Here is a 25,122-nt window from a genome sequence, read left to right on the forward strand (position 1 = left end):
AATAAAAACTTAGATTTATATTATTGCTTTGATCCAACGAATTTAAGGAGGAAAAACACAGCCAAATGTATCATGAGTGTAGAGATACCAACATACACTGAAAGCAAAGATTTATTTCTTTAATGTTGTACAGAATATGAGGAATAGTCTGTCACAGTAAGTTCCTTTTACTCAAAACCCTTCAGGAAAGAATTCACCAATGTTTTAAGAGCCCACAGTAAAACCACTCAGCTACCTTAGATTAGTAATTCAAGCAGAAGAGGGCTAGCATCTTTCATCTTTCCTATTCAAAACAAACAAAAGCCAAGCAAAACCCGAAGCACTTACCTAGAATTATTTTTACGTTATCAAAGTTAACATCATAGACACAGTTATTAACAATAAAATGTGCATAAAGGCCAATACCATGCACATTCAAATAAAGAAGATAGGTGCTTATCAGTTGAACCAGCACTTCCGCAGGTTAAAGAACTGAATGTATTCCCTTTTCACCCTTGAACATTAAAAAGTAACTTGAGGCATATCTGTACAGTTGGGTGCACTCAGATGAGAGATCCGTCCACTCATCCCAGATGCAAGCAAGTTCTAGATTGGAAGCCAACAAAGCATCTTGCTGGCATTTTGCCCAAACCAATACACCAAAAGCAGTGAACACCCTCTGGGACACAGCCTAGAGTTAACACCACAACACAGCTCCTGAGCCACAGCTAGCCTGCATCCTACCACTTACATCCATATGTCTGTTGACATATCTTTGTGTTAAACAACCCCTCCTCCCGCACCCCACCCCCCAAATCCTACTCTCTCTCTGAGTGTCTGCTCCCTATCCATAAATAGGGAGCGAGAATTGCATTTCCCTTCAGTCAGCATGTCATCCAAAAATTACAGTTTGAGAGATATTTAAGTGTAAATGGTTACAAAAGGAAGTGGGTTTCTGTTTTAGAGAAATCTCCAGCTTACTAAACCCCCAAACTTCTCTGTTCCTTGCCATGTACCTCAATTTCTTAATGTTGATATGTTTCCTAGTTGTAACTGGCCTTTAAAACACCAGTTAAACAACACTGTTTTACAAATCTCTCAATCTTGTTCATCCTACTTGCACTGGAAATGGAGTCTTCATTCTCACCTGAACCAGTTTTTGCTCTAACCATAAAAGTTATGTCCCACATATATTTCCACTATCTATCCCTCCTCTCTAAAGCTGACATCTCAGGGAACACTCACAGTAGCTGAGGAACAGGACACTAGTATTCGAAGTTGATGGTAAGGATGCAGGGAAAGGAACTACATCTGCTGTGGCAGAACTGCAATACAGCTTTCTTTGAAAGTAACACAACTCAACTATATTATGCACAGAACCAAAAAAAATAAGGTAGCAATAGAAGAAGAAATAGGGACAGGACACAAATTGCCTTTCTTTTTCCAGACATGCACACTCTCCATTGGTCTTGCCTATATGAAGAGCAGTCACGACATTTTATTGACAGGGAGCAGCAGAAGTGCAGTATTCTTCATTTAAAGGCTTGCAACCAAGTCCAGAAGTTCCCTTCTCTTTGGGTAATGCAGTGAGAGCTCCCCCTCCTGTTATTAATCTACCTGTAACCACTCAGATGCTCAAATCTCCAAGCAGTCTCCATGACAAAGGGCAAATTTCCTTTGCAGCATCTCTATCCCAAAAAGCCAGCTGGATTTTTTTCCCCCACCAGTGCAGTTTCTTTCTGTAACCAGAAACCAGACCTTTAACTGCTGACACAGTTCTAATTTTCCTCTTCTCAGTAATTCCCTCAGTTGCTGCAGTATCAAGCCCACTGTATTTGCAGGTTGTAAGGTTAATGCCAAAAAAAGCAGCATCAGTGTCTTATCATGTGCTCAGTCAAGCATCCTTTTAAACAGTGGTGAATTGGTTTAGAAGCATAATGGTGAAGCCTGGCAATTTCATTTCTAAGCTAAGCTGCCATCCAAAGCCTTCAAGGCAGGACTTTAATTCCCATTGATTTGTGAGCCTGTGAGTTTGAACAAGCTTGAGAACTCCAGAAGAAATCAGCCCAATCCACCAACTTCCTTATGATTTTGAATTAAATAAAACCTTCCCTCACAACTCTTATGGTTCATGGGACACCCAGATCAGGTTTGTCAGAAACAGGAGTCAACCTCCATGTCTGTCAAGAAGCTTCAGCTGTATTTCACATCTGTGGCAGAAGATCCGCATGACATGTTTTTCCTTTCTCTTGCAATACAGCTAAGAAGCTCCAGTGAGAAGCCCTTGAAAGCTAGGAACAGAAACGTAATGCCACATTTAAATTTCTTCTCTCCACCATAAACATACCATAGTTTGTTATTGCAGAATTATTTATGAACACTAAGCTACCGGCATTTCATTTCTATTACGGTCCAAAATGCTAAACATGGGTAAGAAACAACATGGAAGTTGCAAAGCAGGAAAAGGTAACTTCAGAGTTCGAGGCAAATTATCACTGACTTCATCTGGAACAAGACCTGGCTGGAAATTTCACCAGCTTTTACTGAGTACCCACTCATCACATTGCCTCTTCTCAACATGATTCAAGGGTCAAGACCTGTCAGCACTTCCCCGATTTCCTTGGCAGTTCTAGAAGGAGAACAGCTTCCCAAACCATTTGCCACTGGCAGACGCTGGTGGAAGTTACAGGTGCCCTGCATGATCTGGGACTGCCCCACCACACACATCCAGGAGCCTCACACAAGCACTACCTGCTCTTGTCAGCAATGACAAAAGGCACCAAGGTACTGTTGGGTGATTGCTGCCACTGATGTAGTCCAGTAGCAGACAATCTCTGACAAAGTCCCAAATGTGTGCAGAAGCACTGTTGAAAGAAGTGCCAGTTTCCCTTGCTCACCCACTCATCTGCTTGTTTTCAAATATGGAAAAGTTCTCTTTCCTCTTCAAGAGATCAGTTTGGCAGACAAAGTTTATTGATCCCAAAGTATGTTATTTCACTTTGCAAGCATCTGCCCTTTTACTAGGAGTGGTGATTAGAATTTGATCCTGATATCAATAGAAATGTAAACATTAACTTGCCCAAACTACTTATATCTGAAAACTGAAAAGGACTAACATGTTTGTTGATTCATATACTGAGCCACCCAATTCAGATGCTGGAAACTTTAACTGTACGCAACATAATGTACACATGCTATTCCTCAAAGCGGCAAGTGTGAAATGATCCACAGTTCCACTTCGTAGGACTTGGAGTGGAGAAACAGGAATGTAGCAGGCTAGATCTAGAAACAGCCTGTGCAGCACATATAAAAGGGAAGTCTCCAAATTGTGGCACTGAGTAACAGACATAGACAATGAGAACATGGTTAAAAGAACACCATTTGGATCACCAGAGACTGTCTGAGAAGATGCTACAACTAATGAACCCACCCTAAAGAGACTGAATTTTCATACTAAGAGGGATAAAATTTCACTTTAATCATTCACTGTAATAATTAAAGAACTTCAATACAAAATTAACATTGCAAATCCATATGCTACATTGATATGAAACATAGGGAAGTTGTAATTATGGGATTACAGAATGAAAATTGAAACAAATATAAAGCAGGTAGAAGTCAAATAATATCAAAGAAATGCATACAGAAAAATTGCTGATGAGATGAATTAAGTAAGATTACCCTAACCTCAGCAGTTAAATTTCAAGAAAAATCTGGGAATCTACAGTACCAGGATTTAAAGGGATAGGAGAGCAAACCTCATTTTTATTATCTTGATATCAAATGACTTCATCTATATAAGGATTTCAGATATGATCATTCAAGTTTGTGTCAATCTAAATAAAGTTACAGTTGCATTTGTTGACTATTTGGCACCCAGGTCATCTTCCTAATTTGTTGTCCCAACAGCTTATCTTATTCCATCTCTAATGCCTACCATAAACAATTCTCTCCGTATTATCTTATACTAAACACTACACCTAGGGCTACTGAAAGAGCTAGGATTAAGTAATATGTTTACGCTATGGAACTGAGGAGCTCTGCAAAGATACCTAAAGAATTTAAAAAGATGCATTAAACTTAAATGAAGCAGTAAGCCACCCATAAGTTCCGAGGAAACACAGACTGACTCAGAGCAGCCATCAGTTTAAGGCCAAGTAAATAGGCAGATGCATCAAAACTAAGGCAGAGACAACACCTGAGCAACCTAGAACTTAGCCTTGTGTGACTTTTAGCAAGACTTGTAAGAAAAGGCAAGTGAATGAGAAGAAGCAGCAGCTGACAACTGAGAAGGCATGGACAACTACAAAGGCATTAACCAAGAAGGCATGGACAATTATAAAGGCATTCAACTAGTCATGGACAAGGAAGAGGTGTGCTCATATTTGGCCTCCAGGGTGGCTTCTCATGTCCTACTCCCTCCTGCCTGCTTTCTCAGAACCCTCAAACAACGATTAGGGATCAGGCCACAGCCAAAATTTGCTTTTGTGGCAGTTCATTTCAGAATAGTCTCTCTTTACAGGTGCTGTAATCCAGGTTCCATCATGGCTATTACCATCAGCATCATATCCAGGTAAGAGGAGCTTCCCATCACCGCCAATGGCTGTGCATCCAGGAAGAGAACACAGGCCCACAATGTCTCCATCTTAGCTCAGCAACAGTGAGTCAACTTACACCCTTTAGAAATGCAATACAGAAGGATGCTCACTTCCTTCAGCTGAGCCCCATAAGTACCACTGGCACAGAAGCCTTGAAACTTTCCAGACACTGGTTGCTAGCCACTCTGGGCAGAACAGTTTTAGTGGAACAAGGAAAGCAGAAGCCATACTGGAGAAGCTCCATGATGAAATTAGAGGAAAGGAACTTGAAGTCTTAACTGCAAATGGCACATTCAGTGAGAATTACCAGCCACAAGAGTGTCACATCAGAATTTAGTGCTGACCATAATACAGAGGAGAAAATAATGAAGGAGCTAAGGACTGAATACAGTAGATACCTTTAGGTAAACTATGTGCACTGTGTAAGTGCATCATTTCAGCAATGGTAAAAAATAATTACAAAAGATCACTTGCTAATATCACATCACTTTCTAATTCACACTGTCTCTGGGTGTCAGCTTCACATAAGCCCTTGCTGATTTCATGAGGCACTACAGAAAGCAACATGCACAGGCCTAAAAATGGCAGTCATATCTGGAAAGTCTGTTCTGTGGTATCCTATATAAACTGCTCAGTCTAGCTGCCTACAAACTATCCGTTTTGTATTCAGGCTGGGTTTTAAGCATTTCAAATAAAAAAGAGTGAATGTTTGGGCTGAGCCCTTTCTTTGGGCTGAACAACTTCCATGGGTTCCCACACCCACAGCGCCACACAGATGTGTGTGCTGTAGGACTACCTCTGAGAAGCTGGGCACACTGACCGCTGACACGCCACAGGGTCCACCACTAACCACTAAAAAGCACCTACAGCCACATCCAATTAGACTATATACCCATAGCAGCAACTATGTTGATTTTCCAATAGGGACGCTTGTAAAAAAATAATTTTAATAAAGACACGAATGCCTGCCTTAACTCCTTTTATTATACGAATAGCAGCAAATAAAACTTAAAAGTCACAGTTACATAAACAGTCATGTGCTAGAGAACTCTCAATCCCCCATTTTCCCTTCATGATTTCTGTGACCTATAATAGGTAAGCAGCACAGGAAGTCACTGTCCTCTTTGAATGGAATTTCTGGCTCGCTCACTTATCAACGGGATGATTATTCAACTCTTGACCTCTTCACAAAATGGTTTAGCAGTGTTGCTGGTGCTTGAACCAAATTTCTGTACTGCAGGCTGACCTAGAGAGAGCAGCACAGCTGCAAAAAGGAACTGCCAAAAAGCCATAGCTCTTCTGTTCTGTCCTTCTCCCCTGTGTTTAAGATGTGTGAAAGTACTCACACAATTAGACAGGAAAAGAAGCCCTAGGTAGGACTCGGTATTTCATCTCCACATCTTCTAAAATAATGATTTTCCTAACTGGAGGGAAGGAGGAGAGGGGAAAGGAAAGACACAGCTTTTAAAGACAAGGCATATATCCTCTACTTTTATCCCTAACTTAAAGTGACTTTGAAAAAAATCCACTTACAAGAAACCCCCAGAATATTCACCCAGCAATCTCTCTAATACTGTTTTTTTTAAAAAAGGGCTCCAAGACTAACAAGATTAGAGAAAGTTAATTACCTTGCAATAACTAGAACTCTTCAAGATGCTTTTCCCATATACACAAGCAACTGTGAATGTGCAGAAGTACCATGCATTCAGGTGAGCCAACTGCTAGACAACCATAGAAGGTCAAAATGCATGCACAGCACCTCCGTTTCCTCTCAAAGGCAGAATCCAGGTGTGATGGACTCTTCTGAGGAAGAAGGGAAGCAGGATAGATTACTGAAAAAGCTTGTCACAGACAACACAGATCTGCCTTTATTTCCTTTCCCTCAAAGGACAAGATAAGAAACAGAGACAGTGGCCTTTTTCTTTCAGCCACAAGCCCCAGAATAAATGTGTCAATAGGTTTCATTACCTGCCAAAAAGACCCTTCCTTTACTAGCTAAGAGGACTGAAATACATGGTTTCTCCTGAGATGAGCAGTCACTACTTGATGAAGGTTATCAGGGCCATTGAAAGATCACAAGATAGGACCTTATAGCAACAAGCCTGATCTTCCCCAAAACAAGTTCTCCACAAGATAAATTCTAGTACAATGGATGTTGGACTTCTTGCCTCCAAGAAGGATTAACTGTTCTTCTGTTCTAGGCAAGAGGTTATAGTTAGTAGCTGTGGAATCAGTGTTTGAGGAGTGTTGCTTCCACTATGACTCAGAGATCTTGAGCACCAAACAGGTGTTGCCTTAAAGCATAGTCAGAAGACACTGTTAAGAAGACAAAAGCTCAAGACTGACGGAAGTGGTGGTCCTGTGCCCTCCCTTACATTTGCTCTGTTGTTTGTTTGACTGCTTGGTGAGCCAATTTCAACTCGCTCATCTGGCATAAAACTACTCACTCTGCCAAGAAATCAGAACAAAACTGATGCGAAAGAGGCAGGAATGGGGAAGCACAAGGAGGAGTCAACAATCTGAGCCACCTATCTCCTGAGGTCTAGGGTGCAAAATATATCATGTCTTGTCAATGAAAAAGACCAGAGGATTCTCCCCTCCCATCCCAAATCTCAACAATGTACTACACCTCTCACAGAAGAGCTGGTCTGTGCAGTCAGGATGGCCACACAGTCAGTATCATGCAGGCTGCTTTAGAAGCCTTATCTGGGACATCTGCAGCTGGGTTGGACATCATCAACTCTTTTGATGCTAATAAAAAAAAAAAATCTCCTCTAGAATTGATTGCCAGTGTCTTCATGGGAGAGGAAAAGTCCTAAAGACCCAGAAATAATACCTTACCAGTGAGGCCCAGTAGTCAACAACTGTGAAAAGTAGATGGGCAGAGCAGTATGTCTTATAGTGTAATACAAATAATATTGTAATATGTACTATTACATTTAATACATAATACTTATGTATAACAATGTTAGATATACATACATAGGTACGCATATATGTGTATAATACATGTATAATATTTATCTCACTACAATTTAGAATTACTTTGTTCTAGCTGGATTTTGCCACTATTTGAAGCTCAGTGAGGTGAAGTACTTGAGGTATGCACATGAAAAAATGGAACACACAAGGCCTTAGAGGAGGAGAATATTTTTGAAGACCATGTCTCAACTAGTATGTCACAAAAGAGCATCCTACACAAAAAGCTTTCATCAGCTGACTTACCTAAAATTCCTGGAGAGAAGATAGACAAAGGCAGTTAATTTTTGTGTTTGAGGTTTTCAGAATAAATGGATATTTCTGGTCAGCTTATGCTGCAAAGGTTGACTAGTAGCCCCATGACAGATTCATAAAGCACACAAAGTGTCAGTATAACAATAGAAAATCATGTTCCTTACAGGACGTATTTTATGGTATCAATGTTGCTCTTGTAAGACTTTAACAGAGACTTAGCAAAACACCACAGCCAGCCTTATTGAAAGTTCTTCCTACAGGCCCTTGTGAACATCCTATAAGGACCTATAGCTGAGTTTGGGCATGCCTTTCACAAAGCACAAGACAGTGATCAGACTGACACTAAAGGAATATGGCCAACTGAAAACTTCAAGTCTGTACATTAACATATCAAAGGAGTACACCTCTTTTGCCTGATGAAAACAGTGAATGTGATAAACCACTTGCTATAAAACTAAACACTTTTTAAAGCAGCAGCTTCTGAGCTAGATCTCTTACCAGGAATTTCAGGCTTCTCTGGGTCTTTTAAAGCTAGCTATAATATCACATTAAGACTCTGATAGACCATTACAAATTTGAGGATAAACTAAGTATGCGGGAGCTCAACCATTATTCCTACAGCTCTATTTGAAATAGGAATCAACTTTATCAAACGTTGATGGTTCAAGTGGTCCACGTGCAAGTCAACCCAAAGAGATTCCCTGCACCTTCTTCTGTAACTTCTACCTGGAGTGGCAGTGTATTATTTACATCAATGCACATTTACCACTGTGACCTCACTTAACATGTTAAGTTCAGTGCAGTGATTAGAAATTCTACTTTTTCTTAGTTATAAGGAAGTTTAGAAACTCCTTAAGATTATTCCTAGTTAGCCAAAATTCACTTTCATTGTTCACTTGTTTTGCTCTAGATAGATGTCTATGGCAATAGGCTGATGCAGTAAAAAGCATCAAATGCCAAAAAGGGATGCTGGCATCTCCAAAAATAAGAAGAGTTAAACATTATTCTCAAGACTTCTATTATCCTTAGCATACAGAGTCAAGACCTTTCATCTCCATCTGCTTCATAAAGGAGGGGAAATATTTCAAGATTTCCCACCATGGGCCTTCATTAGAAAGGAAACCCCAAACAATTCTAGCAAACAATTTGGAAAAGCTGGCTACAACCAGAAGATACCTAAATGAGAGAACTAAGTTTCCACTAAAGATCAAATTGTTGTGGAAGATAATCACATGAATGTCAAATGGTCAATATAGGAATCCATAATATTTCAAAGTCATCCTTGAATTACAATTAACTCCATGAATGAGAGGAGATTTTATTCCTTTGGCATGTCATTAATGAAGTCTTCTTTGAAAAATTGCTGGAACACAGAACTAATGTCTTTATTAGGAAATTCAAAGCAGAAACACAAAACTGCCTTATCTTAAACATCCTCTATCTGCAAACCGGAGGCTCGGTTACTCATTTCCAAATGGCTAGTTGCTTTGTAGTAGTTGGATTCTAGGTCATAGTCTTCTATCGTATATCTGAGGTAGAAGACTTAAAAATACAGATTTTTTTTTTCTGATGAAATCTCAGACTGCAATTATCCCTGACTTACAAAAGAAAAAGAGATGGAAGGAAAACCACGGTCAGACTACAATCACTATGAGCTCAAGCAATGTAGTAACTCAGCACTCTCAATCCATCATCATATGGTTCTGTTCAGGTGTTACGGAAGACAAGATCTATTCACTTGGACAATTCTACTTGAGAAAATGGAAAGATCATACAATGTTATTAAGATATCTAAAAGAAAAAAACCAACGTCAGTTCTTTATACCTTTCATCCCTTAAAAAGCAACGGATTTCAAGAAAGGAGGCTGGCACACGTGAATGATCATGGAACTAGACAAAAACTTGACCTATGACCTGGAATAAAAGGCTCACAAATAAAGGAAATGTTTCCATTTTCAGAGAGGTAAGCCTATGCCTTGAACAGCTCAAGCAAGACAAGCAGAATTTCCTTCTGCATACCCTACAATTGTTTTTGGTGCTGTGGTGACCAGTCTCCAAGACAAAGACTAAGCATAAGACAAGGTTTAGAGAATCTATTTGCTGACCGGGTGGCTCAAGGCATTTTGAAGTGATTATCTGCTTTTTGGCTGTCAGTGGTATCCCACAAGGCTTTGGAAGACACCGGAAGAAAACTGGGAGAAGCACCCTTAATGATATCACTTTTATATAGCAAGCACTTTGAAAGAAAAGAAGCCTCAATCACAAAACTGAAGGCATTAAACATGAATAGTTCAGTCTGTTATATCACATTTTGTATGATCTAGGTGCCAAAAAAATGCAGGAAAGCTTTGCTTTCTAATCTTTATTTAACTTGGTAACAAATAAAATTGGTGGTCCACTCTCTATTTTGCCTACCTACTTTCCCTGGTTTTGAGCTACATCTATAAACTGCCTGCTCATACTTAGTGCCTTCATCAGCTAACATCCTAATTAAGGCCTGCACCTGATATGCCACCTCCCCAGAACTGGCTGCAGTGATAACTGTCTCAATTCTTTACTGAGAAAAAAAAGCATCTTAATTGCCAAAAATGCACTGCAAGCCACAGTCACAATCCCAACAGTAAAAAGTAGGCACAAGAATCCTCACATGTTCCTCACAATTTACAGCAGCCAAGAATAAAGTGATCTGTTTATGCTATAGATTATTGTAACACTGATTTACCCTCAACACACACAACTCATTTTAGTGTGGCCAGCCATTTAAAACTGACAAGGTCACCACAGAAACATGATTTTAGTCACCCTTACACTCGGAAAGGAAGCGGATGAGAAGTTGCAAGTGTCAATTCAGCTGGCAAAAGGGGCTGACTAAAGTGAGAAGTGTTCAAACATGCTACATTGTTGCATACAAACAATTTGCAATTAAAATAAATAACTCCCTGATCACAACTGCGATTTAGCGTTATGGCCTGGGAACAGCCATAAGTTTACAAAAAGTTCTTACATTACCTGAAACACTACAATTGATCTAAAAGCTCCAGGAAAATGCCACAAATCACCTATACTGTGAGCTGCGCTATGCAGGGCAATTCCAAACTTTCCTAGGGGACAAAGCATTGACCAAAAGGTTAACCAAGGCACCAAAACCACATTGGCTGATTACTTCCTCCTTCATCCATTCATTTCAAGAAGTTGCCCTCATGTGTTGCACACACTGTATAGGATCATGCTCTTAAGCAATCCAGAGTAAATTTACTATAGCTACCACGATGTATCAGAAAAAATTGTCTGCTAAGGTTGATAAATCAGTCAATTACCTGCTTCCTTGACTTTTATTCTTGTGTAAATGTTTTCATGCTTACATTACCAGTACCTATGAGAAGACAGTCTGTATGTTGCCAAAACCAACTATTTAAATTACTAGCAAATCCTTAATTACTATAAACAAGATTACAGCAGGCTTATTTAAAAAAGGTTTCTAAACACCAAAGTGATAACTCCAGAAGATAAAGCTCCCTTGCTGTCACCATTTGAGGATGCTGTCTCCATGTTTACTCCTACTCCATGCATGACTCTCAGTGCTCCCTCAGCCTACCTGAATGCCACAGCATCTGCTCTCTCTCCATTGATACCACCTGCATGGCCAAGCATATACGCTGGGCCTGAAGTTCCCAGTCTACCCTCAGCTTCTCCTATCAAGTCCAAACCACCTTCCTCCCCAAGCCACGCACTCCCCCAACTCCTATAAAATAGAAAAAAATAACATACAGAATAAGATAAGATAAGCAAATATTACTGAAGCACTGCAGTTACTTACTTCATCTTCAAAGCATAGATGCTTTAGTACTGCTGGTGAGAATCTAAAGAACAGTCCAATCCTCACAGATGCCAAAAGAGTATGGGAAAACCACAGTGGCCATTGTCCTTGCCAGCAAGCTGGTTTGGGCTCAAAATGGAACATTAAATCTATGGCATGGTCGATGCACATGATCTCAGGTAAGATCTCCCTTTCCATACTTCTCTCACTGGTAATAGCAAAGGATTTCCAGAAAATACCTGACTGATGACACAGAAGCTGAAACCAAAAGGATAATGATGTATCATCATTCTTCCTCTACACACAGAAATTATTAAATACGAAAGACTGTGCAATAGACCTGGTTTCCTGTATCTCTTCAAAGGTATAGTCAAACTTTGGAACTGAGAAGCAGAGAACTCCCACCAAGGTTTGTACAGGGGCAGACTAATGTAAGCCCAGCATAGCATCAGTACTCGAGGAAAGCTCTTAAGGTTTCAGCAGCACTGTAAAAACGTACAGCAACATCCAGAACATATCTAGTCATTTCAAGAAGCATGTTTTCCATCTCTTTCCGCACTTACCTCTGTTCTTCCAAGGGACAACTGCACTACAGATGCACAACCTCAACCACTGTTACCTTGGTTTCCCTGAGAAACTGCCAAGTCCATCTTTCCTACAGGACATCTAATCAGAATATAGGCTCTTTTTCAGGCCGAAACTATCTTTTGTTGGATCACACGTGCCTAAGACAGCAGGCTGACTTCCTGGCTTGTACTCCTATGCACTATACAAAAATAACAAAGGAGATAGAAACAATATTTCCTTGTTTCCCTCATGCACAAGTTAATCCTTGAGAGCACTTTCTGATGTCTAATCACTACTGTAGAAAACAGAAGTCCCGGAGACATTCAGCTGAAAGAGTAACCAGAAATCCTACAGAAGAACATGGCATTTCTGATGTACCGGCTCTAATTTCCCAAGCCAGGCCAACAATGTTGAGGATAAAATGGCAACCTTCACTTTTCCTCTTCTCTCCAATGGATTAAAGGCATGCTGTGTCTTCTCTTGAACCAGTTCCAAATAACTTCTCATTCTATCAACTTCTGAAACTGCCAGTAGTCTTCAGGGAGTGACACTGATAAAGCAGTGATGTCACCAAAATGAAAAACAGGTATTACTCTACTTTCCTACCTTTCCTAATTATTTTCTCCAGCTGGTCAGAAAAATTACCACAAATATTGACTGGCAAAGAGTGAAAAAAGAGAAGAATTATCAGTGATAAAAGCAGTGATTATATCACAAGTGGTTTTGGAAAAAAAGGAAGAAAACTAGTCTTCAGTATAGTAGCACTACACAATGATTAAAGCTGGAAAAAAAGCTGTGCAAAGCTCTCCCAACAGGTGTGAAGAATCTCTGAAGAGAAGTTCCTGTTGAGCCACAGGAAAAAAGAACCCAAAAAAGCTGGAGATTTCATGTCTGTAAACTGTCCTGCCAAACCTCCAAACACCTCCACAAATATCATACAACTCAATAGCTCTGCCATTGCAATCTAGAACTCTCGCACACAAAAACTGTTCCAAGGAACAATTATAACTTACAGCACCAGTAAAATAGTAAAAGAAAAATTCTTGCTTGCCAAAGAGAGGTTTTCATCTCCTGAGCACAAAGTTAGCCCAGCTAGCTTCTAAGGAAGGAAGGAAGAACACAGCTTCCCCCTCCGTGTCTCTGTCTCTTTATTGCTGCAGGAGGCTGGCTGGCTGTTTTTCATATAAAGGACACATTGGAAGAGTTTGAAAACCTGTCAAAGAAGTGGCTTCATTTGCCTGCCTTGATGATATGATGTACTGTTGTACATTCTGACCTATGCTTACATTGACTTTTTTGGTCAACTCATTATTTCCTTCTCTGAGCACAAATAAGACATCTCAACTTCCCAATAGCCCCAGTGGCATTCTGGCAAAAGCAATTTGGTTCACTTCACTCAGACGAATCACTACCGCTACATATTCAATAATCCAGAACTTCTGTTCAGTTTACATGTTCTCTCCTGTGTGATATGAGTGCTTGGCAAAGGAAGAACACAGCACGAACCTTTACAGTGCTCCGGTTCTCCCTTGTGTTTTCTAATGTAGACTCAGCCTGGAGACTGGCTTATCAATAGCAGCTGGAAATGGCTGTTAACTAGCAAGAAGTAGATCCATGTGCATTCCAGCTGTGGCTTCGTCTCTGACCCTTTCCATTTCTGATGCAGAGTCTATTCTAAGTTGCAGTGATATGAAGATGTATTAAACAACAGTATTATTTCTCTCCTAGAATCCCCATGCAATGAGAATCCCTGTCTGGGAAGGCCAAGGCAGCTTCCATAATATTTGCATCACCCTAGCAGCACAAGGGAGATCAGAGGATGGCTGGAAAATTGGCCCATTGCTGACAATAAACATTAAGTCCTGGTTTAAAAATAATGTCAAGTGGAACTCAGTGAAATCACCTTAAATTATTCTAAATATTGAAGTCGGAAAGGTAGTGACAGCAAATACTGTGAACTTTCCCTTTTATTAACATACAGAAAGAGAAAACCCAACACTAACCACTCAAAACATTGACTCTTAGAAAAAGACTTAAAATATATGGAATTGACACTTTAGAACACATTTATGAAGGTTGTTCCAGTGATCAACAAAGCAAAAGAAACCACAAAATCAACCAGAAATTCCTATGTTGCCTTAGTTTGTAGGATGCAATAAACAAAACATAGGAAGCCTCAGATCAAGCTGCTACGGTGCCTTTAATTATCCCAACTGTGTTTACAACCTCTATCAAGGGGTCACAAAGTGAAGGGAGGAGCTCACAAACCTTATGTGGGACAATATTCAACCATAGCAAGTGACATCAGACCAACATACCTGCTTTAACAAAGGTCTCCTTTGTTTTTTACTACTTTCTATTTATTTTTGCTACATGCAGCTTCTCCTGTTCTATTTTTGGTAAATAATGTGCTCTTGATTTACCATGCCCTGTTACTCACCTGAGGTGCTTTATGCACATTAGCTTCCCGACCGGTTCAGAAACAAAAGGTTTAGGTTTCAGATACTGAAATTATTCCTTCCTGTGTCACAGGAATCTAGTTCCCTATAATGTTTTTTTTTCCTCTCCCAAAGTCAGATTAAAACATGGCAAATTATATTCTCTGTGTTTCTAATTTCTCCCACAAGGACGATATTACAGTAACGCATCTAAGGGAAGCTTCAAGAAGTGTTTGTTTTGTCATGCTGTGTTTGCTACCAAAGACAGCAGCTTTCTCTGTCCCTGAGAGGATTGCTTGGGGTTAACAAGCAAAGCCAAATGAGAGAGGATTAGGAAGCTACTCGTAGTGGTCGGTGAACACACAGAAGCAGACCTTTCCATGTGGAACAGGCACTCCTCTCTCCTAGACACACTGCTTAAGGCACTGCCTCAGCTTTCAACCTTGAGGAAAGTCAGAGGTCATATAATTAATGTGCAAGTACTGAATAAAAAGTGGACATTCCTCAAACCTTATCTTATTTTAAAGAGATTTAGGATTCTGTGCCAAGCTCCTGGTACAAGAAACTAATGCTATGGCTACTTAGGGCACAGACACAGCATAAATGGCAGCAACCTATTTCTACATTCTGCCTAAAAATTCACCTAAAATCCAGATGCAGAGAAATAGCTAGACACTAAGAGGAAGTTTTGTGTTCATGTCCATTGCTGGCTTTTCTGCTGAACAAACAAAGTGTGCCAACGGCAGTAGGATTTGATTTTATTTTTCCAAAGTGCATTTCCTGGCTGAAAACTCTGGGCTTTACCAACACTTTTTATGCAGGCCAGTAAATGCTTTCAAAGACAACAACTCTGATTCTCATGAGATTATGTCTATACTAAATAACGCAATGCTATGTAGTGATATCTGAGCCAGTTTGAGTATACCCACAAGTATTATAGCTGAATTAACCTGGGTAGACTGCTGTGATAACTGCCTCCTGTACACAAGGTAGCTTATTTAGAGCTTGCTTTGTTATCTCAATGTGGCCCAGCACTGTGCAGGAAGACAATATAAGCAATTATGGTGAAGTCTATTTAGACCTTATGGGCAATGTAAAAGTACCTCAAGGTGGGCAGAAGAGCTCCCTTCAGAGTTATTCGCTGTACAAAGAACTCCCTTTGGCAATGCAGAATTGACAAAAGGATTATGTCAGCCCTTCCTTTCCAGAACAAGGAGCAGGGTGAGAGCCTAGAGACAGCAGAAATTAGAGCAGCTCTAGGCTGTTACGCTTACACTGGTACCTGAGAAGGGCTCTTCATGGACTCAAAGTGCTAGAAATATAGAGGTAGATAAGGGGAAGTTCTGCTCCAAACACAGATAAAGAAACGTATCCTTAGTCATTAGTTGCCAGGTCTTGATTTGGCACAGTGGTCTATAAGGGGAGAGACTCTGGCTGTGCTTCAGGAAAGTAAGCAAACAAACAGCCACGACCACCAACTGCTATCTAAATCCGCTTGCCTGCCACCACCTCTATTCCTTACCTACTTTTCACTACATGATTATCTGAAGATCTGTTCTTATCTTATCTTTTGAGGGTGGTTTATTTTTATTTTTTTTTTTAGATAAGTAATTATTTGTACTACTACACAAGTCAAAGTGAAGTCTAGAAGTATCTTCCAAAGCATCTGTGTTCATTAATGAAGTCACACATGGGGATCACTCATTAAGCTAAATACATACTTGTTAAAGCCATTGATTTTTTTTACTGTGTTTTTCTAAAAGCTACTTGCCATTTATTTTTAAGAATTTACCAGAATTCTCCTTTTTGCCCCGATACAGCATCTTACAAATTCTAACAGGCACCAAGATTCAGGATACGTCCAAAACTTTCACTTAAAATAGGAAGTTGTAATTTTAAAGTAAGCTTGTGCCAAATCTCCTTCCTTACAGAATCTTTCAGAAAAAAACTTAAGAACATGCAGGGAAGAATTCTTTGTACCTGCATAGAAAGCTCCCCAACAGAGGAAAAACACATCCAAGCAGCAAACCCCAGATGAGGGCCAGCAGAGCTATAAACCTTCCTTGAGGAAAGGAATCCCTAGAGGTAGGACCACGCAGAATTCAAAGGGATGACGACAATAGCTTGCTTTGAGTTGCTTAAAAAATGTTATTTCTACCCTAGTGAGAGAGCGTCCCATATAAAAGAAACCAAACAGTGCAGATGTTTGGAACTTAATTTCACTTTCTGAAATGGCTGATTAAACTATTCATTACAAGACCACTTGGTAACCCTTTCATTTTTAACACAATTTGTTCTAAACAGCAGCTAAATCATCAGTCTTGTATAAAAACTTCTCTCTCTTGGTCTACTGTACCATCAGTACTAGTCATTCTTTCCCCCTAGCTTCCATCTCTGCTGCCTAAAGAATGAAGGAAAGGACTGAAAAGAATGAAGGAAAGGACTATTTCTGCAGTCCAGTTTTTCTCTCCTTACTGCATGCCTCTGAAAAAATGTCCCTCGTAACTCTTTCATGATTCCAAATTAATGAAACTTGGGTGCTGTGCAAATTCTTCACTTGCAAAACGGAACAGGCTTGTCTTACTGTTAGGCTTAACTTGGGATTCTACTGCTCAGTGTAATTACACCACAAGCAGGAAATCCCTTAAAAGGCAGGGGAAACTTTAAGGAATAACTAACTACTAAGCCAACAGGTTCAGACTGAACAGTCAAAATATTTGGAGTCTAGACCAAAGAGTATACCAGCCTGTAAACGCTACTGAAGGTGCGTGAGGAAAAGAGAAATTGTCTTTGGGACCATAGCCTTCCATAACTGCGACCCTAAGTTAGTCTGTAAAAAAGAAAAACTGAAAGACAAGCTCTCATGTGAGCTTATGGATACATGTTGCTGAATCCTTCATTAAAGTAGCCACAATGCAGTGTATATGTGTAGAACCAATGCTGACTGCACCCTGAGGCATTGATCGTTTCAACTGAAGTATGGGTCAAGTCACAGTTTTTATTATTTACCTACATTAAAAAAAATAATAATGCTTAGAGAAAGGGATATTATCCACCTTTCTGAAGGTTGTGGGGTTTTTTTTCATTCAACCCAATATCACTTATTATTCTTCAAGTCTATATCAGCCCATATAATTTATTATTCTTCATAGAAAATATTTTTTTTTAAGTAGAATAAAAATAAAGTTTTACTTTGGGGGGGGCAGAAAGAGAGAGGAAGAGAATTCCCCCAACCCCCTTGAAAACTGGATTCTATTACATACTGCTAGCTACTTTGTGGTCCAGATTTTTTGCATATTATTTTTTTGTAAAACACACAATACTTCAGCCTCCATACATCCTGCAGGCAAACTAGCCAACAAAAAATGGTATACTACAAACCAGGACAAAATATTCTTTAGAAGATACACTCTTCAAGCACGACTCTGGAGTACTTTAACAGCTGTAACAGTAACAGGATTCCAGGCACAAGCCACACTAGCTCTCCCTAACCATCTGAACTAATGCCTATATTATGATTTCTTAGCAATTTGAGAGGAAAAAAAAAAAAAAGTCCTCTCTATATGGTGCTTCATGACAAATCACATGCCTTGTGAAGCTTCATGTTAGAAATCCTTTTAACTTCCAAAAAGTCCTCTTTTGTAGGTCATGCTCTCATTATCTTGCTCTGGGATCTGGTCTGATTAAATTATAGGAAATTACTAATACTTCACTTTGAACAGCCAGCTCCTCCTGGCTTTTCTTTTTTTTTCTTCCCCAAACTTAATTCCTCCTCCTCCTGCCTTCTTACATATGAAAAAGACAACAACCACTCTGTTACAAAGATTAAATCATACTCTTTCTTCATCCATTTTAAAATTTAAAAGTAAAAATGCATTCTGTCTGCATGTTCTCACATTACCCATTCCATTGCTCTACCTGCAGGTTTTCCTGTTTGGCCAGCTAAAAAGTTTGTGGGTTTGCTCTACATTCTTTTGTACCCCCCACCCCCTCTAAAATCTAATTCATAAGATCCTAAAGACTTAAATAGCTTAATGAGCACAACACTGACTCTTCGGTAGTCCAATTTATACTCCATTGTGATTTATTCATATTTTGTACTACCAGACAACACTAAGACTCAGCCCACCATTGAATAGCTTTAGACATTGATCATTAAATGATTTTATACAAGTGACTTAGTCTATATAAGGGGGTTTGGAATATTAAAGAGACAGAGACTTTACATGTCAGTGAGAATCCCCAGCAAGGGAGAAGGTGTCTCTGAAAAGCCTACGAGGACTCACTATCACGAGAGGGACAAAATAAGAACAGTGTTTTCAGGTGGAGTAATGTGGATGTTACTCCATCCACCAAAAGGCTGCTGTTCATTTGAGAGTACATTACAGAACCACCAGGACAACCATGATAATAGCAATGAAATTATTAACCTAATCATACTAAGAATAGTCATTTTCCCTACGTGGATCCTCTTGTCTACAATGAGCTATATCATGATCCCTGCAGTGGTAAGAGGTTAAAAATAGTAAATAGAAAATATGTTAAAAGCTTCCCCTTGTACATGCAATGTCTGCTAGTAAGGTAATAAACTCTACTAAAAGAGAAAGATTCCTGTTCCTGGCAAAAGCCTTTTGTCTTGAAGGCAACTCTTCAATACCAAATGATAGTAAAGGGCTTTCTAACATTGGGAAAATTTTTGGAAAAACCATCCAACACATCCTGTCTTCCTATCAGAAAGTATCAAATGAAGCAAGCTGCAAAAATAAAAAAAGAAGGAAGCTCTAAATCACTGTTAATTTACCTGTTTGACATTATTTTCTTTACACTCTGATGATATAATCCAGCAATAAAACCCAAAATAATAAAAAGAGTCACAAAGTTTAAGGGTGATTTTTTTTTTTTTTGTGGTGGTGGTTTTTTGTTGGTGTGTGGTTTGGTTTTTTTACTGTATAGAAACAGCTAAACATGCCAACACAATATCTGGAATTTCTAACCCTATACCTGACCATGAAAGCAAGAAAAGTTACGCCCTCCTCATTATCACATATCTAGTTTTTGATATTGAAACTAATATTCTATCAATTCTGCATCTCCTTTAACAAAATAAATCCAACAGAAAAAAACACTGCAGTTTGTCCTGCATTAAACACATTCTTCAGAAAGCGGTAGTAGTTCAAACTTCTCAGTGTAGCATCTAATTCTGCCTGATAGTCTATAACAAATGCAAGCTTTGTATAAATGGTATTGTGGCATTCATTCACAAACTGCATTGCTTACAAGCCTCTGAGACAGAATCAAACCCCAAGGAGTATTGATTGCTACACTTAAGGCAATGCAGTGGTCTAAGTCTTAAACTTCTATTTAAATGCCTCAAAACTCCCCAAAACCTTTACTTTTCAGGCTGAACTCTTCCAAGTCACATTTGTGCAGTTCAGAGGAAACAAACTTTCAGGAATTCTCAGAAAAGAAAATAATAGTGTGAAGTGGGATAGAAAGTAAGGCAACAACAAGAAGAAAAACAGAGTAAAACTGTATTTATACATGTATTTTTAAAGATTCTGATGATAACTGAATAGATGAGGGGAAAAAAATGAAATTTTTAAGTAGCTGGAAGGGGGGAAAAAACCCCTAACACACACACACATGCTAAGGAATTAGCAAAATTCCTTTAAACATTCCAGTGAAAATGAATTGACTTGTCCGAGTCAGTCACATCCAAAAGTAGTCATAAGTCACATATGCACTGGGCAATTTTTTAACTTATGGACCTAACTCTGTCATCATAAACTGAGTCTACACTGCCACAGTATTTAGTCTGGATATGAGTTACCCACTGTCTATCCAGGAACTCCTGAAGGCCTTTCCTCATTCACTCGTATCTTAAATTTAAAAGAACGCACTTTCTCTTGTATTTCACCAAGTGTGAAAGAAGACATTCTACTGACATCTGTGCTAAACAGTTCTCAAAACCTAACTTCTTTACACAGAAACTCCATTTACAATACATGTTAACGCTGGAGTCTCAAGGGCCCTTCCATCTGACTCAGTCCTGAAGTTCATCCTGTTTTGAGCAGGGGGCCAGGCCAGTGGACCTCCAAAGGACCCTTCCAAACCATATTATGTTGTAAACAACTCCAACGACTAAAAGCTCAACCTTAGCTCTGCCCTTTTAAGCAGATGCCACCAAAACACAGTATTGTTGCATCTAATAATATCAAGCCTTTCTTTCTTCAGTCGCTGAAGCATCAGTATCTAGCAACTCCCTTGAAACTGAAGTGTTGCAACAGCCTGATATATCTCTAGCAAACTCTTGGACAAATAACTTCTTCACCACAGCATGCATTTTGGTGGCACAGTCTTCTCTTCTGAAATGATCTCTAAATTTACACTAGGGCTTATCCAATGAAGTCAACAAACAGAAGTATAAAATCAGGATGCCAAGCAGCAGCTGCATACTGTTGCGTCAAATAGCATGACAGTGTTCTTCAGGTGTGTTTCAGGGTATGTAACAATTTAGAAGAAACTAATTAAGGCCTAGTGATCCTGAGAACACAGCTTCCTGCCTAAGCTATGCTAGGCTCCACAGGACTTGCCAGACTAACTTAAGTTTGCTCAGTTACAATGTAACACTGGTAAATGATTCTGTATATCAACATCTTGCTACTTATTTCCCAAACAATTGCAACAGAATCCAAAATATCACAGGGTGGTTCAGGAAGATGCTACATCATTTAGGTGTACTGGAGAGCATCCAGGCACCAGCAGCAACCTGTAATGTAACTTAGGGGCAAAGCATAGCACCATAACCACAACAGGGCAGAGTTAAAGGTGAATACAGTATTAGCCATCTTCTTCCCAGTTGTATATGGTGCACTTTACATTCTTCTGCCATCATTAATACAAAAAGAAATACACACACTGTGCCTCTAAGAAACGTATTGCTAAAATCAGCAAGAACCGTAGAATAAAAATGTAATTGATACTGAGTATCCATTAAAGCAACATGTCACTAAAAAAAATCCAAATCACTATTTATAGCGTTTGTACACTGAATACAATGGATTCCAAGGCATTTTCTGAATCTGCAGGACTGCAGACTAGAACACTATTCCTGCAAATCTTCCTGAATTATTTAATATATTATTGTTGTCAAATAATAGCTTTTTTGATCTAGTGCAATCTAGTTGTACAAGAAATTAAAATAAACAAATCCCATTAAAAAGTAGCATTCGTGTGGGACATATAGCACGTGCATGTTTTGCACATCAGGGAAAAACAATCCCATGAATTGAACTTAAAAATTATCCAAAAGAACTGCAAATTAGGCCGTGCGTTTAAAAATTAAAAAAAAAAAAAAAAAAACCAAAAAAAAAAACCCAAACGAAAAAAAAACCACCAAAACCAAACAAACAAAAAACCCCAAAACAACACCCCCCACCAGCACATGCACAACTCCATTTGCACAATGAAGGCAATTGTTCCTTGGCCCAGGAGAAGCCGTGACTTCCCCCGGCGCGGGCGGTCAGGAGGTCGGGGCCGAGGGGAGCCTCGGCCGCAACCCGGAGGCAGGGGCAGGCGAGAGCCCGGAGCCGGAGCCGAGCCCCCGGAGCCCAGCCCGGAGCGGCACGCCCGACCGAGCTAAAATGGAACCCAGGTTTGATGTCAGCCCGAGAGGCAGGCGGAGGGCAGCCGCACCGGGGCGGGGGCGAGGGCAAGGTCAGCCGCCGGGCCGGCCGCAGCGCCCGCCCCACCGCCTCCTCCCGCCCCGCCAGCCCCTTTTCGCCTCCCCGCTCCCGCAGGGCTCCTGCCAAACCGGGGCGGCGGCGCTCGCCCCCCCTCCCGCCCCGAAGCGCCCCTCCACGGCCACGCAAGGCCCTGCGCGCCCGGGCTTGGCCCCTGCCCCCGCCCGCCGCGCCGGGGCCGGGGCGCTGCAGAGGCGGCCGCCGCGCTCCCGCCGCCTCCCCTGTGCCAGCCGCCCCGGCCGGCGCCCTGCGCGGGGAAGGAGCGCCGGGGCGGCCGGCTCGTCTCCTCTAGCGGGCGGACTGCGAAAGGGCTGAGCGGGGGCAAACGGCGAGAGCAAAGGAACGGGGAAGGGGGCGGGGGGGGGAGGCGGGCAAAAAACAAACCAAAAAACCCACCATCGACACACACACACACCCCCACCCCCAGAAACCCCACCGCAACTCAGGCCCTTGACTCCGGCGGAAAGGAAAAGGAGAGAGAAATATCTGCGGGTCTGCAAGTGCCGCCCCCCCGCGCCGTCCCCCCATCCCCGGCCCGTGTGGCGGTGCTGGAAGGGCGGGGGGGGAGCGCTGCCTCAGCCCCTTCGCCCGCATAGCGGAGCGGGGGGGCAGCCGGGCTGCGCTCCGCCTGCAGCGGTGCCCCCCTCCCCCCCCCCCGCGGGGACAGAGGCCGGGGCTGCCCTGGTGAACTCCCGGTGACCGAGCACGGCTCCGGCACCGGCGGCTCAGCTCTCGCCCTGCCCCGAGCCCAGCGCGGAGGGGCTGCAGGCACGCTCGGAGCAGATGTGCCGGAGACAGACAAATGACCCCTCCATCCACCCCCCGCTCTCCTTAAACCAACCCTGGGGCCAAGCAGGGGCAGGGTATTTTTAGGTCCCTACCCCTCCCCTCCGCCTCCCTCTCAATAGCTGCCGAGCACTTAATACAAGGGGGGGGGGGGGGGGGGGGCGAGCGGGAGAAAAGTTAACTGTTTTGCAAAGAGGGGAGAAAATAGGCAGGGAGGGGGGAGGGAGCGTGAAGGAGCAGGGCAGGGTGAGCTGTGTCAGGGGATGTGTGCGTGTGCGCACGGGGTGCCCGCAGGCGGAGGATCGGGATGCACTTTAGCCCTGTGCTCTGCTGCTCTCGTCTGGGGCAGCGCCGCCGAAGCCCGAGTCTCGCCTGGCTCGCCTGACCCTTCATTTCACTGCGGCCAGGAGGAGCCCGGAGCCCGCCGCCGCCTCTCCCTGCTCTGCAGGGACCTCGCCTGCCACGGTCTGCCTCCCCGCCGCCCCCTCCCCCGCCGCCGCCGGCGGCCCCAGCCCCCTGCGGGGTGGCCGTGGGGTCGGTGTGGGGCGCCCCCGCCGCTGCCGGCCCCCGCCGCGGCTGCTGCCCGCCTCCCCCCGCTCCCGGGCTGCCCAGCCCCGCCGCAACCTTTAGCCGGGGACGGACCTCTCGGCTGGTTCCGCACAAGACGCCAGCAGCCGCTTCCCCTCTCGCCGCCCTCCCCTCCGGTGCTAGCCCCCCTCCCCACCCCAATAAAACAGACACCCCCCCCTCCGGCCCCAAAGAGAAACCCACACCGCCCCCCCCCCACACCGCCCCCCCAACACAAATGCACAATCACGGGCGAGGGGAGGGAGAGGGAGGAAAGGGCGAGAGACGCGAAGAAAGAAGGGGGGAAAGGAGAGAGAGGAAAAATTAAAAGGGCACAAGGCTGTTCATCACCAACATGGCTGCCTTAGCTCAGACCTAAAAGGGAATAACCCAGGCTGTGTCTTTGTCAGTTTCACCTCTGTAACCCTAAACTAATGCACGAAACGACGGAGGCGGCTGCAGAGGGGAAGGAGACGGGGAGAGGAGGAAGGAGAAAATGGCAAAAAGAGGGGGCACTTACGTGAAGAGAGGCGCTTGGGCTGCTCCTGCTTCCTCCTGGGCATTTTCCCCCTTTTTTCACATTCTCCTCCTTGGTTTAACGGGAGATCAAATAAGACCGGGAGGGGGGGGGCACAGACAGGCACAAAGCCGGGCCCCCCGGGGGAGCTGCTAACCGGGGCGGGTTTTCCCTCTTCGCCGGGGTAAAGGGGGCTGAAGCCGGCTTTCCCGGAGCCACCGCGAAGGGCTCCCTCTCCCCCTCTTTCTTTTTCCTCTCTCTCCCCCCCCCCTCCCCCCCCCCCCCAACCCGGTCGTGCACCTGGCTTGTCCCCGGTCGCAGTATCCCTCAGCGGCCGGGGATGTGTTCCCGGCGGGCGGGCGGGCGCCGGGCGCCGTGCCGGGGCGAGGGCTGGCGCGGCGGTGCCGAGGGCTGCGCCCCGCGCGCCTCCCGGCCCCTAACTAACACTAACGGCGGGATCAAAGGGCGGCGGCGGCGGCGCTCACGGCTCGCCCGCGGGCGGCAGGCAGGCAGGCGGCGGGAGGCAGGCAGGGACACGGGCACGGGCACACACACACACACACACCCCGGCGGGCGGGCACGGGCACACGCGCACACACGCACACACACACGCGCGGCCGGGCAGAGCAAAGGGGAAGGTGCCCCCGCTGCGCGCCGGCGGGGTGCGGGCGGAGGATGCGCTGCCCCAGTCCTGCACCCGCTCCTAATTCGCTCTTAAAAAAAAAAAGGGGGGGTGGGGGTGTTGTCTCGACCATTCGCAGCGTAACTGCCTTATTTCTGGTGGGAAAGAAAATAATAACAAGAAGCTTCTTTTTTTTTTTTTTTTAAATTAAGACGTTTTGTCATCCTGTGTTAGAAAGAAAAGATAAATTGTACC

The 25,122-nt window shown here is 42.9% G+C and overlaps 1 protein-coding gene across 5 annotated transcripts in view; it reads right to left on the reverse strand.

Moving 5' to 3' along the window:
- ZNF827 (zinc finger protein 827) overlaps nt 1-24,683 on the reverse strand; it is a 106,462-nt gene extending 81,779 nt beyond the window's left edge. For 4 of the 5 annotated variants that reach the window (XR_005826062.1, XR_005826064.1, XR_005826063.1 and 1 more), the window contains exon 1: nt 24,249-24,683. Coding sequence is in view for 2 of the 5 variants with exons in the window: in XM_040582223.1 (XP_040438157.1) it covers nt 24,249-24,291 (43 nt within the window). In the remaining 3 variants the exon portion in view is untranslated. The remainder of the gene's footprint in view (nt 1-24,248) is intronic. The other variant, XM_040582207.1, reaches the window with a different exon arrangement.
- Nucleotides 24,684-25,122: the final 439 nt, after the last annotated feature.

This window comes from Falco naumanni, chromosome 1 (genome assembly GCF_017639655.2).
Source record: "Falco naumanni isolate bFalNau1 chromosome 1, bFalNau1.pat, whole genome shotgun sequence".
NCBI lineage: Eukaryota > Metazoa > Chordata > Aves > Falconiformes > Falconidae > Falco > Falco naumanni.